Source organism: Cryptotermes secundus, unplaced genomic scaffold (assembly GCF_002891405.2).
Source record: "Cryptotermes secundus unplaced genomic scaffold, Csec_1.0 scaffold261, whole genome shotgun sequence".
Taxonomy (NCBI): Eukaryota; Metazoa; Arthropoda; class Insecta; order Blattodea; family Kalotermitidae; genus Cryptotermes; species Cryptotermes secundus.
The window spans coordinates 327,862-345,388 of record NW_019738959.1 but is presented as its reverse complement, the minus strand read 5'-3'; the positions used below and the strand labels follow the sequence as shown (position 1 = coordinate 345,388).

The following is a 17,527-nucleotide window of genomic DNA, read 5'->3' as shown; positions in this document are numbered from 1 at the left end:
AGCCGGAAGGTCGCGGGTTCAAGTCCAGATGAGGTCAATGGATTTTTTTCAATTGACCTAATCCTTCCAGCCGCACTATGGCCCTGGGGTCGACTCAGCCTCTAACAGAAATGAGTACCAGGAATATTCTTGGAATATTCTGGGGGGTAAAGGGCGGCCGGCGCGTAAGGCTGACAAACTCACTGCTATCTGTGAGCCGACTGTCTAGAAACTGTGGGAACCTCAGCATGTCACAACCCTAGGGGCCTCCACGGCCTGTTACAGGGATAGCTTTACATTTTTATTACTTTTGTACTTAACGTGAAATGGAAGGGTGATTATAAGTATCATTACAGTAGATCATCGCTAATCCTGTTACAGTTAATCCGGATTATGATAAACCATGCAAAAACCGAAAACCCGGTAATTCTGAGTGTTTACGAATGGGACCCACCTTTTCTGAGGGACTGGTTCTTACATTTTTAGGGCAGAATAACATGGACACCCATCAGCCAACCTACACGTCGTCGCATGCCGCAAGACCGTAACTGCGACAATCTCTGCAGCTGAATGGCGAATCTGACATTTCCACCATTTGTCCCTAGTTTAATCCCAAAAGTGTTTCGTCTTGTGTTCAGATACTCAGCCGCCCTGAATTAGAGGCCTCGTTTCCGGTTAACATATGCCAGTGTTTATCCATGCCGAATGATGTCAGCCATTTCCTGAATTACTGCCTGCTTCGACGGCTCGTTACGTTACTCAGTGACAGTAAAACTGAAAAGCCCTCGGTACTGAGGCGGATGTGAAGTTCCGTCATTACTATTCATGATTTGCGAGTACATATCAACGTTGCAGCTAACGATATATCGCCGAACGGTAAGATAATCAGTGAATAATTAATTGGAAGAATAAAAAAAAGGAGCTCATGGCGCCTAATTAAGCAGTTTCCATAATTCCTAATTAGATCTAAGCAGTAGCTACAGTTCTTGATTAGACCTAAGCAGTAGCTACAGTTCTTGATTAGATCTAAGCAGTCGCTACAGTTCTTGATACCACCATACTGGCAGTTATGTGAACGTGATGTCAGCTTAACCATATGAATCATGAAATTAATGTAAATAATAATAACAATTCAGTTCGGTAGATGTGAATACCCGGAGAAGTTCATGGGGGTAGGCCTAGGCCCACTGGGGCTGTAGTGCCAAGGGGAAAAAAAAGATGAGAATACGAAATCCGTCAAAATGAGTTTGAAGTGTAGCGTTTATAATGTTTTGGGTCTTGTAAACTGAACGGACAGAATAAGGGCACTGAGATAGGCACTGGAACTGAAATTTAGAGACAGAAGACACATATGGCACGACCAAGAACTGGATGGTTCAGCCAAGTATTGGAAGGCACAGGGCCGGATATATGGGGGGCGAGTGTGACTGCCGCACAAAACAGACCCCGCAAATTTTACTGAAATATCTGGTTCTTTAAAATCACGAAAAAATAGACTGCATTTTTAATCGTTATACGAAATAAGTAGGAGGAGGAAAGTATGAAAGAAAATAGAAATATCATAACGTAAATTTGATGTTACTGACAGGGCTCCCCACATTTTGATTGGCGTGGGGCCCCCACAACTGGGACCCCATCGAGACGAAAGAACTGGCAAGAAGTCGAAAAGTTAAAGAGAACGACTTCGATACTCCTCGTCCGTTGATCCGCATGTGACGAAGAAAAAAGGATGTTACTACCTCACAGAAACCTCACTGCGTCTCCATTACAAAGATCAGTCGGTTATGTCGCTTTGTGTAACAAATGTCTGTTTACTGTACGAATCATACGAAACACAAATACATTGTGTGCGAAATGTAGAGTTTTATTCAATCAAATGGTACATAAAGTTACCACTAGGTTTTAAAGTCCAGGCTTGTGGCTGAATGCATGCTTTACTACCTACACGTGTTCTTTGGGCGGCTAAGGTATTCAGCTCTGCAACGTCACTTTATAACGCTAATTGTGAATGGGCGTAAAGTAAGCCAGGTTATCTCAGCGTGCGTAGCCGGCTGTGACGTAACCACCTGCGGACAGGTAGGAAAGAGAATTACTTCAGCTGCAAACCCACATTTCAGGTGTGGAAGTCTTCAAGTGTACACGTGTCAGCTATGCTTTCTCTCGAAGTGGTGAGTCCGTAAAACGTTAACTATCTCGCGTCTCATTCCGAAGAACGAAACGCGAAATATTAAACAGTAACCACTAACGTATTACTTAAGTACATGAAGGTAACAGTTGAGTACTTTTTACTGCTATATTTACTCTTTACGGTAATTAGGTCGACAGCTCGTCTGACAGTGCTTTAATATGTGATGTAAACCCAAGTGATAAGGCAATTCTGCGTCAGAAAAGTGAAAATTTAGAGTCTTCGTTTTCAGTTGTCGTCGTACTCAAAGTATATAGGATGGAATAAAAAGTATTCTTGTGAAGAAAATATAGTTTTTAACCTTTTAAAGCTGGAAAATTCTGCATTCTGCCCACACAGTGTATTTATGTGTTCCGTATGGTTCTCACAATAAACAGCGATTATTTCCCTAAACAGCATTAACCGGTTGGTCGTTGTTATGGAGACGGGTGTGTTTCCTGTGAGGTACGGACTTCAAGATACTAAAACTCTGCATTCTGCCCACACAGTGTATTTATATGTTCCGTATGGTTCTCACAGTAAACAGCGATTATTTCCCTAAACAGCATTAACCGGTTGGGCTTTGTTATGGAGACGGAGTGTGTCTCCTGTGAGGTACGGACTTCAAGATACTAAAACTCTGCATTCTGCCCACACAGTGTATTTATATGTTCCGTATGGTTCTCACAGTATACAGCGATTATTTCCCTAAACAGCATTAACCGGTTGGGCTTTGTTATGGAGACGGAGTGTTTCCCGTTAGGTACGGGCTGAATTCTTGTGTATTTATTTAGATTGATTTTTTGGCTTAAAATTAAAAGAAATTTGCATGATTCCCAGAGTCGTGAGTCCCGCGGGACTCGGAACCAAAGATGAATGTGGTGGCGAGGAGCCAGCTGCCATTTACCAGTCCGACGAAAGTAAAAGAAATCACAGTTTATACATTTAGGCGTATTAACATACACGATGTGATAAGACAAGATACCGGAATTACACAAATAACTACGTAATATATTCGCATCTTCTGACTGGCAAGAGGCAGGGGAAGCTGCTCGTGATGTACCCGTTACTGGTGTCTCATGGAAGCTGTACAGACAGTTGCGGCTAGTCTGTAGAGAGTTCCCGCTGTGTCTGGATTTCGCGAGGAAGGGAAAAGCAATTCAGTAACTTGCCACTCGTCGAAATATTTGTATTTTCGCAGTGTGGGCTTTCACCTACCACCGGCTTCTCAAGAAGGGCTCGGTTCCATGGACTTAGTTAACTTTATGTAAGCTCGACATATCGGGGAAGCTTGCGTGAAGGAGTCTCGTGTCTGACTGGACGACCGAAGTGCAACCGTTCTTCAATTTCTATGCTTCAAGGAGAAGACTTAGAATATGTTGGGGGAAGGGGGGCTGTCGTTTATTTGAAATGACCTTTAGAAGTCTGAAATTCGTCTTAATACTATCCATAAATTTGGTTCCTACCTCACGTGAAACGGGGCATGTGTAGCACATTTGGTTGAGGTACTATGCTACAAGCTGGAAGGTCGCAGGTTCATGTCCCGATGAAGTCATTGGAGTTTTTTCAATTGATCTAAACCTTCCAGCCGCACTATGGCCCTGGGATCGACTCAGCCTCTAACAGAAATGAGTACCAGAAATTAATTAAATAATTTTCCTGGGGAGTAAAGGCTGACAACCTCACTGCCATCTGTGAGCCGGGTCATCAGTCGCTTCTCCAGAAGAAAGTTTCCGTCTTGGAGGGTGTGTGGGCCCTAGAAAGAAAAAGGTACCTGCCCCACTGATACGCCCCCCTCCCCTTAATGACTGAACTATCCAAGTTTGTTTGAGTTAGTGAACGTGAAGGAGCTTAGCGTCTGACAGTTTGACGCAACTTGTAGCGAGGAAGGAAGGACCTGTAGGAAACTATCAGAGTTAATAAGCCTATTGTTTGCTGATGAGGTGATAATGTAATAGGATTGTCACGTGTATGTGTGTCTATAGACGGGTTTTGGATTGGGTATTGGATTTAGTGACCAGTTTAGCAGCCAACTCATAATTGCACTTAATTACAGCGTCGTCGCTGATTTCCACACTTTACGAGTCTTTACCACGCCGCATTGTTTTCACTGGTAGTTGCCTGGTAACGGCTTCTGATTTTTATTCAAAGTCCAGTCAAGACCCTTGACACCCACGACCACAGATTTTTTTTTTCAACTGAACTCTTGCAGTAACAGTCCTTATGTAACATCCTCTTTGACCTCCTTATAATCCATTTGCTAGGGTTTCCAAAAGTACCTCTATTGTTGCATGCGTATCCGTTGCCGCAGGAACGTGTTTGCCGAGCCGTTATCTAGAAACGACTTGGTATATTTGCTTATGTCGTGGTCGTTGCATAGTAACGGCTCTACACGCTACAGTACCTATGAAATTGTGATCTAAATTTCTAGTTGAAAATGTTTTGTGAAATGTCTACAAATTCTGTTCTGCTACTTCGAAAACTTGTGAAAATGTGCCAGTTGTATCGACGTATCAAATAAGAATTTGTAAATACAAAAGTATACAAGTCATTTTTACGTCATAAATTAAAAAAAACTCGAATTAACATATTTGAGTACCGATTAAATGTTTAGAACATTTCCTTAGCATTTCTCATACGTGTTTGACGTGAGTTAACTAACTTAAAAGCATTTTATTTTATGAAGAATTTTTTTACAGAATTATCTTTCTGAACTGTATTACAGTAAGAGATAATATTTGTATACAACTTCTTTATTAACCGTCACAACACAACAAATATCAAGGCCAGTGCCCAGCTACGGCTCTGCTACATGTTTCGGCTATCAATAGCCATCATCAGGCAAATACATGGTTAACATATGTACACCACTGACCTGCAGTGCTAGTAAAATTGGATACAGTATTAGTAATTATATAAAATACTTGACGTAAAAATACAATAAATTAGATTATATAAAACAAAAGCTACAGTAGTTACTATAGGATTCTGACGATGGTGTATAACACACAGAGACTGAGGCTAGCTCTTTCTAAGGGACCCAAAAGAATAGGTGTTTTCCCTCACCTGAGGACGGAAACAGATCCAGTTTCCGAAACGTCGTGTTTTTCTTAGTTATCTTAAAAAAACAGGACGATGGATAAAGTCCGGAAACCCAATATCTCAGCAAAAGTTATAGTATAAAACAAGAATAAAATTTTATTTGATATTTTATAACATCGAATCAGTCGTTGATTTTGTATTTTCGTACGTTCCCATGGACAAATTGGAATATTCTATATATATATATATTTTCCTTTTTGTATATAAGATTTTATAGGAGGCTTGTGATGTAGATGTAGTAAATTAATGTTAATTGTTTAGTCGGTGCCTCATCTTACAAAGTATTGTCCATTCTGTGGGGAATGTAAACAACGATTTATTGTATTTATATCTTTAATAGTATTGTATCCAATTTTACTAGCGCTGCGGTTCAGTGGTGTATATATATTAACCATGTATTTGCCTGATGATGGCTACTGATAGCCGAAACATGTAGCAGAGCCGTAGCTGGGCACTGGCCTTGATATTTGTTGTGTTGTGACGGTTAATCAAGAAGTTGTATATTGTAACACAACAGGATGCATGAAATGAAAATATTTGTAGTTCTGTCAGATTTAATGTATTGTTGTCACGTGAATGTAATAGCCTCTGCTCAGTTGTTTATGTTCCGTGGCCTGCAGTTGCATGCACTGCTTGTACTCGTACCAACTGTCTGCATTTTCCGTTTAAAATGTTTTCCGTTAGTTACTTCCCTTTAGCAGAATGCTGTCAGTACTATTGATTTTAGGCTTGGAGATTGTGTATATCTGGACTTATCTTCTGTTAGCTCTTTTGCGATAACGGAAAAGCATTTCCCAGAGCTCACAACCATCGCGCTCCACTTTCCTTCGATTGATTGATAGTTATGTCAGGAATCGATTGTTAATTTGTTATGTACTGAAATCATTTACGTCATTGTATTTCGTAACATTTTGTGTCACGTCATAATTTTGAGTGACCGTACATACTGTCACGTGTTGGGTGTATAACGCGACAAATAACCTCACGCCGTATTTGATATAGCGAATTTTATTTCACATTCGCACTTACAATCACCCAAATTACAGATTCACTGCAGTATCACAAATACTACACTCCAAATGCCAGAATGCAACTGACTGGTTGCTGGCTAACTCGGAACTAACTCGGAGGTAGCTGCCTTGAGAACTGTTGATAACACACTCGCTCGTAGGCTTGCTCGGAACTAACTCGGAACTGAACTCGGCGATGGCCACATTACAACTACCTCCTCGCAGGCAGCGCAGCTCTCTTATATAGTGGCTGTGTGTGCCTGTTACGTAGCAACGCTGTTACCTTACGCCGTCTTACGTCACCGCGCGTTGCGCGTTACGTTACCGTGCATAAGGGCGGGAGGGGAGCGCTGATTCATCCGCCACGTTACTGTGGCCTGAGTTGCCACGTTGCTGCTGGGTAGGGAGGGGTTCTCCGTTGTGCAACATGTCACAATACAAATTAATCTTTTTAACGGTTATTTTTGTTGTTATTATTATTGTAATTGGGGGCACGCGGTAACGTAATTGGTTGAGGGGCTATGCTACAAGCTGGAAGGTCACGAGTTCAAGTCCCGATGAGGTCATTGATTTCTTTTTTCAATTGACCTAATCCTTCCAGCCGCACTATGGCCCTGTGGTTGACTCAGCCTCTAACAGAAAAGAGTACCAGGAATTAATTAAATAATTTTCCTGGGGAGTAAAGCGCGGCCGGCGCATAAGGCTGACAACCTTACCGCCATCTTTGAGCCGATTGTCTAGATAATGTGGGAGCCTCGACGTCTCACAACGCTATCGCCTTCACGGCCTGTTACAGGGATAGCTTTACTTTTTATTATTGTAATTAAAGGCAAAGTTGTCCCTGTGTTTAATTAAGCATGGCGCCAAGAAAACGTATGTGGGAGTGGCGGAATAGCTTCACGCAGTCTTAATGCCAACACTACGTTGAGCTGATTGAGCTCCAAGCCTCGGCCCCTTTACTCCCCGGGGAGAAACTCCGGTACCAGTAGCTTAGTCATTATAACAAACGGATTGTCTTGGCTCCGTTATTATTATCATTATTATTATCATCATGATCATGATCATCATCATATGTTTCTTTCCTGGCACTTCTCCTGAACCAATGGGGAACACTTCTATACAGAATTAAAGTTCTTAGTACGTTCTGTATTGTGTTCCGAACTTCGTGTCACTTCTGCTTTTTAGCTTTTTATTTAAAAGATTGCAGTTTGAAATCGTAGCTCACTTATGATGACTGTTCTATTTGAGGCTATATAATATGGACATAAATAAACCATAAATGTAAAATAATTAATTACTAGACGAATTTTTGCAGTTTTGCGCCTGCGCGAGCTGAAGTACGTAAGAAATTGAACTGTGTGAACTTAATTTAAAGTTTCACCGGTAGATGGTATAGCTGGCTGCGTCAGTGGTTCCATCTGGTGTAAGACATACTAATTCCAAGAGATGCTATAGCCCTGCTAGGATAAAGATGGAACAATATTACAATAGCGGAAGCGGGTTTCAGGTTCGTCCCATAGCTCAGACCGCTCGGACTGTTGTTATATACTGGTTTCTGATCGCAGGGCCTCAGGTTCAATCTCGGGTTAACCTCATCTGAAATTCGTGAAGGATGGAAGTGACGACCATTGGAGAAACCCTGTTAAAACACACCAATAACAGATCGTTTAGAATTGTTACAAAACATCAGAATTGTGCAGAGCATGCACACCAGAGCAGAGAGCAAGGCGAAATAACTGGGCGACTCTGAGTTCGGTTTTTTTTTCTGCTTTCGTTCCCACTTGTTCGTTTTTGTTCGGAGGAGCGGGTTTGAGCTCGCATAGCAAGCATTGTGTGTACGTCATAAAATCAGTGAAATATTTCAACTCGAGGGCTGTCTGTGGTGTGGATTTTTTACATCTGTGGCTACAGCGACCTTGCCCAAGCGGAAGTGTAACAGCAAAGAAAATAAACAGAGCAGTGTCGGGTTTCTCTGACAAGACTCACCCACGGTTCCAGTATGACGTGAGTCGAACCACTTCGAGCTGTTTCTGTTCCGAGTGCACCCCGGGCACGTGGGAATAAGAGACGGAAGAGGGAGGATAATATTAAAATGTGTCTCGGGGAATGATTGTAGAATGAATGAACTGACCAACATTAATTCAGATTACTGTCTTATGGGATTTGACGCTGTATAGTTTTGAAGGTATATACCAATGTTTCGGTAGAATTTTCTGCACTCATCTTCAGGGTAGATACGTTTCTTTTGTTAGTTATTTTACTACAGTGTCAGATTATATAGCATCGAATGGTAAGATGATCGATGAATGATGGCAGGGATTTGGAAGGAGAAGAGTTTCGTATACGTCAATCCGCTCGTTTGATAGAGGAGTCGGCACCTGTCTGCCAGATTGTACGGTGTCATGTCCCAGAAGCCTGTTCTCGGTATACTCACTACTGTGGGAACCTCAAATCTCTCGTAACTCAGGATTAGGTTCAGTGATGAATATTGTTTTGATTAATTAAGCATCATGTCATGGAGGCGTAGGTGCGACTTCATGTATAGCTCCACTCATTCATAACCTCGGCAATAAATGGGGGTGTCAGCTCCACGTTTCGGCCGCTTTACCTCCCAGTGGGTAGACAGCTGCGTTCCAGCCACGATTTAAAGAGCTCTCATTGGCGGTCACCGCTGTCCGCCTCGAAACAGCAGTGGCCTACAGTTAGGTTGCCAAAGTGCATTGTATGTTTCATTTGCGAGCTGTGTTCCCCACCAGACACAGTGGCATGCATTCTGACCGTTGCAAGCTTGTGACTGCACCCGTCTGAAGCTGAAATGAAGATGCTGCATTCTTCCGTCCGAATTGGTAATTGCTACGTCACACTCAGGCGGGGCCAGACATCATTAAACCGCAAGTCCGCCACTTCTAATTGCATGGAGCAGAGTTCTGTTTGATAAGCTACTAGTTACTCAGTTCGTCAAGACATTCCGAACCATTTACGGATAGTTATACTTAACAGGAGCACTGCTATAGAACTTTGTATTCAATGAAAGGCTGGGAACTTGACTAGCTAAGCGAGTGTCAGCTTCTAAGGAGTCTACTCCGTGACCTTTGACCTTTCAGTAGCTAGACCGTAAAGCGTCGAACGGTGGAAAGGATTGGAAGGAAACCATCGTCGCATAATGGACGTACTGTCCCGGCATTTACCTAGAGGGACTGATGAAAACCACGAGAGGGCCGGTGTCTTGCCAGACATTCGAGTCATGTCATGTTATCGTTACGGCGACAAGCTGGTTACGCAGTACCCCAAGTATACATCTGTTCATCAATGGCTCTACAGCTCTTTTTGGGTCCACCGTAAGTTTTGGTATGGCTCCTTGGACGGGGGATCAGCCCGTCGCAAGGCCTCTACCTACACACAGGACAGCACAAACAGTGAACGCAGACATCGATGCTTCGAGTGAGATTCGAACCCAAGACCCAAGTGTTCGAGCTGGCGAAGAGAGTTAATGTCTTAGCGCGGCATTACGTTAAGTATACCTTACAGGAACAATGAAATTAACCTTCGGTTCTTTACGAGGGACGAAACGCTCTGACAGGGACAGCCAAGGACCCTACTGCGCGCAGTTAGTTATGCACGACAGTCTGACTACAGGAAACAGTTACTCCTCACCTCGACCTTCTCGTATCTACCACTGATGGTAAATGAGCGTAAAGGGATAAGCAGCGGGCAGCTAGAGGCCCACAGCGCCCACAGCCAAGGCGCGGAGCCGTTGGCCCCTCTGACGCTTGCGCAATCGTGGTATTGTTCCATCCTGAAATTATGTTGCCCTGCGTGCACACATTCCTCGCCCGCCAGACAAACCGGTTGAAACCAGATCTGTAGAAAGTGGACGGGCTGGCTGTTACTCTGGCACGAAGCCCACCAGAAGGCCACAGCACGGTGTGCAACGCATCATAATGGTCCGCGAGCCCACGCCGATGCGCTAGGTTTCTCGTTCTTGTTTATATGACGCTGTCTGTAAAGACGACATAACATGTGATAATTTGACGATCAAAATTAAACTTTCTCGCTTAGTGGGAGCTGGAGTCCAGCTGGGTCCACTCGGCACGGCGGCCACTGATTGGCCTGTTGTACCTGCCCCGGGTGATTATGATGATGGAGAATTTGGTGGAATGGAGATTGGCAGGGGAAATCGAAGTACTCGGAGAAAACCTGCCCCAGCACCACTTTGTCCACCACAAATCCCACTTGACCACACCCGGGATCGAAACCGGGCAGCCGCAGTGGGAAGCCAGCGGCTAACCGCTTCAGCTATGGCGCGGCCTCTTAATTAGATGAAAGTAGACAATGAATTGAAAGTGACGTTGAAGGAAGAGTCTGTGGCGGTATTTAAGGCTTTATCCTGGTACTTGCCTGGAGAGACTGGGGAAAAGCTCGAAGAAGCTCGGTTACAGAAGTCAGTGTGGCAGCCCGAGAGTCGAACAGGACATCACCCGAATGCAAGGCAGAAGCGATACCGCTTCAGTTAACTTTCTCGATATTGGCTGTTGAAAACATCGTTGAGGCCACGTTATGCCTTGAGTAGCTCGCCTTAACTCCATGGCTTTAGTCCGCAAGCGAACTATACCGACCGAGCGACCACCGCTTGTCGGCGAAGTTAGTGCCAGGTTTAGAGGATAGAGGGTGTCACGTGGTCAGCTCAACGAATCCCCACGGCCGTGAATTTCGGTTTTCTAGACCGGAAGAAATTTTCCAGAGTGTAGAACGAGATCTCCAGGTATGGGGATTTTGGTTCACACTGAATGCTGAAAATATAATCTAGTGACTTTCTAATGATGTGGGACTGTCTGATGATTATAGCCTCCAAGATCTTCTAGACACGCTATAGGGGGCTCTTGATTTATGAAGTAATATTGTATCAACTGAATAAGTTATTCATTACCAGGGCCAGGATTTTGATGACCTGAAAATATTTAAAAAATGACCGAAAAAATCCATAAAAATTACCCAAAAATATAATATGCAGGGCCCGGATTTTGATGACCTGAAAATATTAAAAAAATGACAGAAAAAATTCAGAAAAATGACCTAAAGGAGAAAAGAAAGAACACTTCGCTTCTATGTTATTCACATTTCAGAAAACATATGAAGAAAAAATCCCTAAAACGGCCAAAAATGACAAGAAATTACCTTAAAAGTCCCAAAATTTACCAAAAAATTACCCCCCAAATGGAAAAAAGACCTTAAACCTAAAAATGTCAAAAAATGACAGAAAATTACCTATAAAATTTACATTTCTGTAACCAGCAGCTCATATCCCTCATAGCCCTCTAGTACTTTCACTTCCGCATTTCTGATCTCAGACCCTAACTAAATATTTCCTCTAACGTACAAAGGTAGACATTTTGTAGCTTGTCCTTTAAAATTTGACGTTTCGGTATCCATATATTCCATTCTTTTATGTACTGAATGTTCAGTGACACGAAAATACTACGTAAAATTATATTACGTCTTGCTGCAAGAGAGAGGATACAGAAGTAGCAACTGAGTGACGCGGATTGGTGCAATTCTAACCACGTGTCAGTCAGTCATTGCTACTGCGCACTTGAATAAGGCGCCTTCTTGTTTGACTCCAAGCGTAGGAGGCTGATAAGTTAAGTACCGCGCCCTCGTTAGGGCTCTCGACACTTGAGATTCTCCGGTTGTGAAAGGCTAGTGTTTGGTAATTGGCACCTCCTTGCCAGCAAGGTGAACGAGAACCTGTTTGGAGCGCCGTTATTAGTGGGGGGAGGGGGCCCAAGGACACTATCCTTCCGAGTTTCAGCCCCCCCCCCCCAAACTGATCACGAAAGACTGCAGCATCCGCTGACAAAACCTTCGCAGTTGTATTGTTCTCATATTTAGATGAGTTTTGCTGAGACGCGACAGCTCAGTCGGTATAGTTACAGGCTACGGGATGGGGTTCGAGTCCCGGCAGGAACAAGATATTTTTTCCGCAGCTTCCAGCCCTGCTCTGGGGCCCATCCAGCTTCCTCTCCAATGGTTAAAGGGGGTGGGGTAAAGCGGCACGGGCGTGAAACTGACCTCTCACCTCCATACAGTTACCGAGTTCAAGAATCGTGGAGCTATACCTTCACTCCCCCACACGTCTTCATGACATAGTGCTTAACTAAGCATAGGCATAGTGCTTAACTAAGCATAGGCACAACTTTACCTTTTCCTTGAGCAAGAATACTCTTCGGGACATTTAGCTGGACTGAGGAAAGCCACGAAGTACGGCAGCTAGGATAGTCGGTCTCCCAGCCGAGAAGCGAACCGAGCACTTACAGGATAGTACTCTAGAGCGTAACCGCTACTCCACACTGCTAAGTTTCCAAGGTTAAGAATGCATGGAGCCATGCCTCTACTGCCACTCCCCCACCAATATCTCTTCGTGGTATGGTGCTTAATTAGGCACGTGGGAATTTTTACCTCTGCAGAGGAGGAAGTGTACATTGATAAAGGGTCATGCTGTTTGTGAGATAAGACTGAATATTTCTGTGAACGCTAACAACCGACATGCTGTGTTTTCCCACTACTGAACTGGAAGCTTGCGTCACTCCCTCAGTGGATATTTCCACTATTTTCTTGTGCAACGGCATGACTTAATTGTCTTGTTATGAAGTTTCCATCTTTGAATATTCCTGTATTCATTATGAAATGTAAGTGTAGTACCGTTTAATGCTAAGTGCATATTTCTGGGTCAAACACATTCATTTGTTCAAGATAAGTACTGTAATGTCTATATATAGGAGATCCTTGCTTTTCATTCGTCAGTTAGTTTGAAAAGCGGCTTCTGGAATGAGGAACCCTCTGGTCAGTTGGTTTGTCAAGTTGTGCGTGCAGTCAATCCCTCGGATCTTCCAGTCGGTTTACCCGGTAGAATTGACTACAATTTTAGTATTACTCTTGAACTGTTCACGTGGAGCACGAACAGTATATTCAAACATGGCCGTTACTTTGTAAGACCTGAGGTTTTCAAGGCGAGAACTATTAAGAATTCCGTCTTTTGGAATGTGGCGTCGTGTAGATATTGTTTCGCCTCCATCTTCAGGGTATAAAATTCCGCGAGCAAGGAACACTTAAGATGGAGGCGATACGTTTCTCCGAAACGTCGGCGCAACATCTCAGAAAACGGAGTTCTTCATGGTCGTTATTTAGTGCGTTTTCCATCTTCGTTGTCATATTTTCAGACACAGCGATGAGGAAGCTGCAGGTTTTCCATTATCATTTGTAAGAAAATAAATTTTCCTACTTATTTGTAGATTTTTCACGACGTTGACAGTAACCAAACTCGGCGTCGAATAGTGACATGACCAGTGAACGATGAATTGGGAAGAATCTGTAAGGAAGCAGTCGTGGACTAACCGAGGTAGTTTCGCAGCGTTTGTCTGGAGGGACTGAGGAAAACTCAATAGCGGTGACCCAGCCGGGATTCGAACCGAGCATGTCTCGATATCGGGTCTATAGTAACCCACCAGTATCAGAATCACTGAAACGTGGTTCAAACTGCAGCTTCTTTAGTGTTCGTTGTTAAAGTTTGGTGTTGACACAGCGTTTTGTTGATCTCTCTAGCCCTCGAGCTAATGTTGTGGAAGGAATTTGGCATTTAGCACTTCCGTTTGCGTTTACTTCTGCCCCACTGAGGTTAGGCATGATTTGCTCAACAAATTATGAAAGTGACAGGTATGGCATGATGTCAGGTAGTCTGGTACAGAGGCACCAGTACCTTGGAGGAACCTTCTGCCCCCATCTTCCAGAGCTGACTCTGAAGGCCTGTTTGGCTCTGTGAAAACCTCAAATCTGAAAATGTTTTATTTTTGGTTTTGAACTTACATTGTTTGTGCTCACTGATGAATACATTTGCCTCATCTTTATGAGCCCATCTGAATAAGAACTGTTCCTCCTGTACACTTGGTGGCTGAAACAGTTCCTTCTGCCTCCTGTACACTTGGTGGCTGAAACAGTTCCTTCTGCCTCCTGTACACTTGGTGGCTGAAACAGTTCTTCTTTCTGAAAAAGCTGAATGCAGAAGACAATGTTAAAATAAAATAGTCATGTCTTTGTAGCATAACATGTTGAGGAATATTTAGACTTCGATTAGGCTCATGGGCACCAGGGGGGGGGGAACTACAAGCTATGTAAAATGCTTATGAAATATTTGAAGATTATCATGCCGTGGTTACTTTTGTTGTGCACACATGTTGTGGATCTGGTGTATGTTTTTTTGGTGAGTTGGTTTCTTTCCTTTGTACTGTGTGTAGCAAAATGCAAAATACAGCCCTGTAACAGCAGAGCAGCAGTTTTCATCTGTAGGCTTATAGGCACACCTGACGATGGCCAATTAGGCCGAAACATGTAGTGTAAAGTAAATAAATAACAAGAAGAGACAAAGAACATTCAAAGTGTCAGTTTTAGTGTATGGACGAAGTTGCACAGAGTTTGTGAAGTGACAGGGCCAAAATTGGAACACACAGTGCAGAAGTACAATATCTGCACCCTTCTTGGATTTTTGCTAAAGAATAAATAAAAAGGAAGTGAAGGAAGAAATGTACCAAATATTAATACAAAAATTATATTTTAAAAATATGTTATTCTTCTGTCTTAAATGCTTTTAAAGGACTCAATGAATATAGTCTTTAAAGGCACAAATTTAAGGTTGTAACCAGATTTTATGGCTGCCACCCCCTTGGAAAATATCCTGGATGTATTCAAAAGTTAGGCAATATGTGATTCAAATCAGTTCATCTAGCTAGGGGTTGAAGCATTACAAGGTAGTGTTGAGTAATATCAATAAATATGAGTACATGCACCCACACAATCATGAACATGATTATCTACCATCAGAAGCCAAATTTGTTTCATGTTTCTTTAAACAATAGAGGACATTTCATTTTGAGAAATATCTGTGTGATACGTGTTTGGGTTTTGAAAACGTGTCTTTTCTTTTCAGGCAACCAGTTTACGTCCAATTGTGACAGAATATGATCCTAAGAAGAGGGCTGCAAGGACTGAACTTGCAGATATGGTGTTAACAAAGTAAGTGCTGCCAACAGAGTGGACAAATTACAGTGTTCAAATGGAAGAAAAATAGAAGAATACAGTCTGAAAGATCTAAGTTAACCATTTATGCACTATGGTTTGTGAAACCCAATTCTTCTTTCAAAATTTAAATGGAACAGAATGTATGTGGTTTGTATATAATATGAAATTATAGCAACATATTCTAAAATAGTTACTCGAGATTTTGCTAACTTTTCCCTCTTATAAAGCTTATTAGTATAAAATGAAGATTGTGATTCTAAATTCCAAAAATTCATGCAAATGACTCTCTCATTGCTATGAGAATACATGTTTACCTTGCCGTTGACTTGCAATGGACACTGTTGTTGTCATGCAACTGCCTCAAACAATTCCTTACCTAGGAATTGCTAGCTGTTGACCAGCAATGGACGCTGGTTGTAACACACTGTCTTGGCAATGCATTACCTAGGAAGTGACTCTTTGTGCAGTGGGTTCACGTCACAGTACATAAAACAATGTAACTTTTTCATTTTCTTGTGATGGACATAAGAGAGATCTCACTGTCCTCCTGCCAAAATGTACAGTTGCCATGGGTGTTATAGCAATGTGCCAGTTTTGCAGTAGAGTTTTTGGATGCTATTGGAATCCTTGTTTATAATAATTTCTTTGACTACATGAGTAAACTTCACTTTCTTATTTCGAAAGCTATTCCTTCTTTAAAGTTTTAGCTACTGTATATTGTGATATTGCCAAGTAAATCAGCCATGTCTGGTGCAGAATGGGCAATTCAGCTCACTTCTTATAGAAAAAGTAGTCTTGTCTCTTCATATTAACAAACTGCACTGAAACATTTTACAAGATCATTCTATTGAGAAAAGTGTAAACAAGGTAAATAATAAAAGTGGTCATATATCATTAGGACAAGAAACATGAACACACTGTGTCAGGGAACCATTGGAAATGTTGATATTTTATTGAGGTATTATGCATATTATTGATATAAATTAATTGTAGGTATAAGTGTGAGAAAAATGGAGTTCCCATCACGGCTGTTGCTGGATCAACAACGCCCTTGGTTGAGAAACCAGCCCTCGATGAAGAGGCAGGTTACAACCCATTTGAACATCGCAACCTGACGCACCCCACAAGGTGAGTTATGACGTGATCATTCACTCCATATATAATTTGAAACTACTTCTTTGTCATGTACATAAGTAAGCTTGCAGTTTGCATGAAGAGTTTTCCTCCCAACAGAGTAAGTAAATAAGGAAATACGTGGAGTAAATTCTTGTCTGGCAATAAGGTCATACCGAATTTAGACCTCAAAACTTGGGAGTAGTGCAGACCATATTCTCATTAACTATTTGTGGTAGTGCACGACAGCACAATAATGGCATGGTTTTTTGGAGAGTGGATCTGTCTGTTCCCTGACCTGGTCCATATGAAATTCAGTAGTGCTTTGGCATATAAGTTACACAATGCATACTGCTGATACCAAGCAAAACATGAGTGTTTTTACTGAATCAAAAAGGAGAAGAAAAGGAAAAGTTTCTTACATATTCCTGTGGTTTTAGTGATCTGTCAAGCACACTACAAACCAGAGTGGAGCAATGCCCATTGGAACCACAAATTAATTGTCCTCAACATGAAAAACTGGTTTGTTAAAATTGAAATTGCAAATATGCACCATTAAAGTTTAATTTTACATGTTAGCTTCTTGGTCATAAACGCTTAAACTAACATAAAACTGAATTTGTAATTAAATTTGTTAGAATGAAATCTAACTTAAAAGTCAGTCTTAATCTGAATATAGGTTGCCTTTACAGTGAACTCTCAATAATTGGTAATAGTGGGGGGGGGGGGAGTAGCAGGAACAGTTGAAAATAAAGAAATAATGCAAACATCTGGAAAGAACCCCTATGCATGCTACATTTGGATCTGAGAATCCTGCTACTGGTAACTGAAAAGTGAGACAGATATTTTTCCCATAGAATAAGACAACTCTAATTCAGGCAGGGTGAAAGGAATAAAATAATAAAACTGAAATTTTGAACATGGTGAGATGTACAGTCTATTTCAAATCGTTGAAAAACATCACTGATTTATGTAGATTCTAAAGGGTTCTGATGATGGTGTATAACATCTTGTAGAGATCTATTTAAGAGACTACAGATCTTAACTTTTCCTTGTGAATATATATATTCATTAATAAACTTCATTACAT

General features: G+C 42.0%; 1 protein-coding gene across 1 annotated transcript in view; it reads left to right on the top strand.

Moving 5' to 3' along the window:
• Positions 1 to 17,527, top strand: part of LOC111871418 (proton-coupled amino acid transporter-like protein pathetic) — a 70,475-nt gene that overhangs the window by 40,271 nt on the left and 12,677 nt on the right. Inside the window, exons 3-4 of the mRNA XM_023864517.2 lie at positions 15,233 to 15,318; positions 16,318 to 16,452. Of these exons, the coding sequence (XP_023720285.1) occupies positions 15,233 to 15,318; positions 16,318 to 16,452 (221 nt within the window). The remainder of the gene's footprint in view (positions 1 to 15,232; positions 15,319 to 16,317; positions 16,453 to 17,527) is intronic.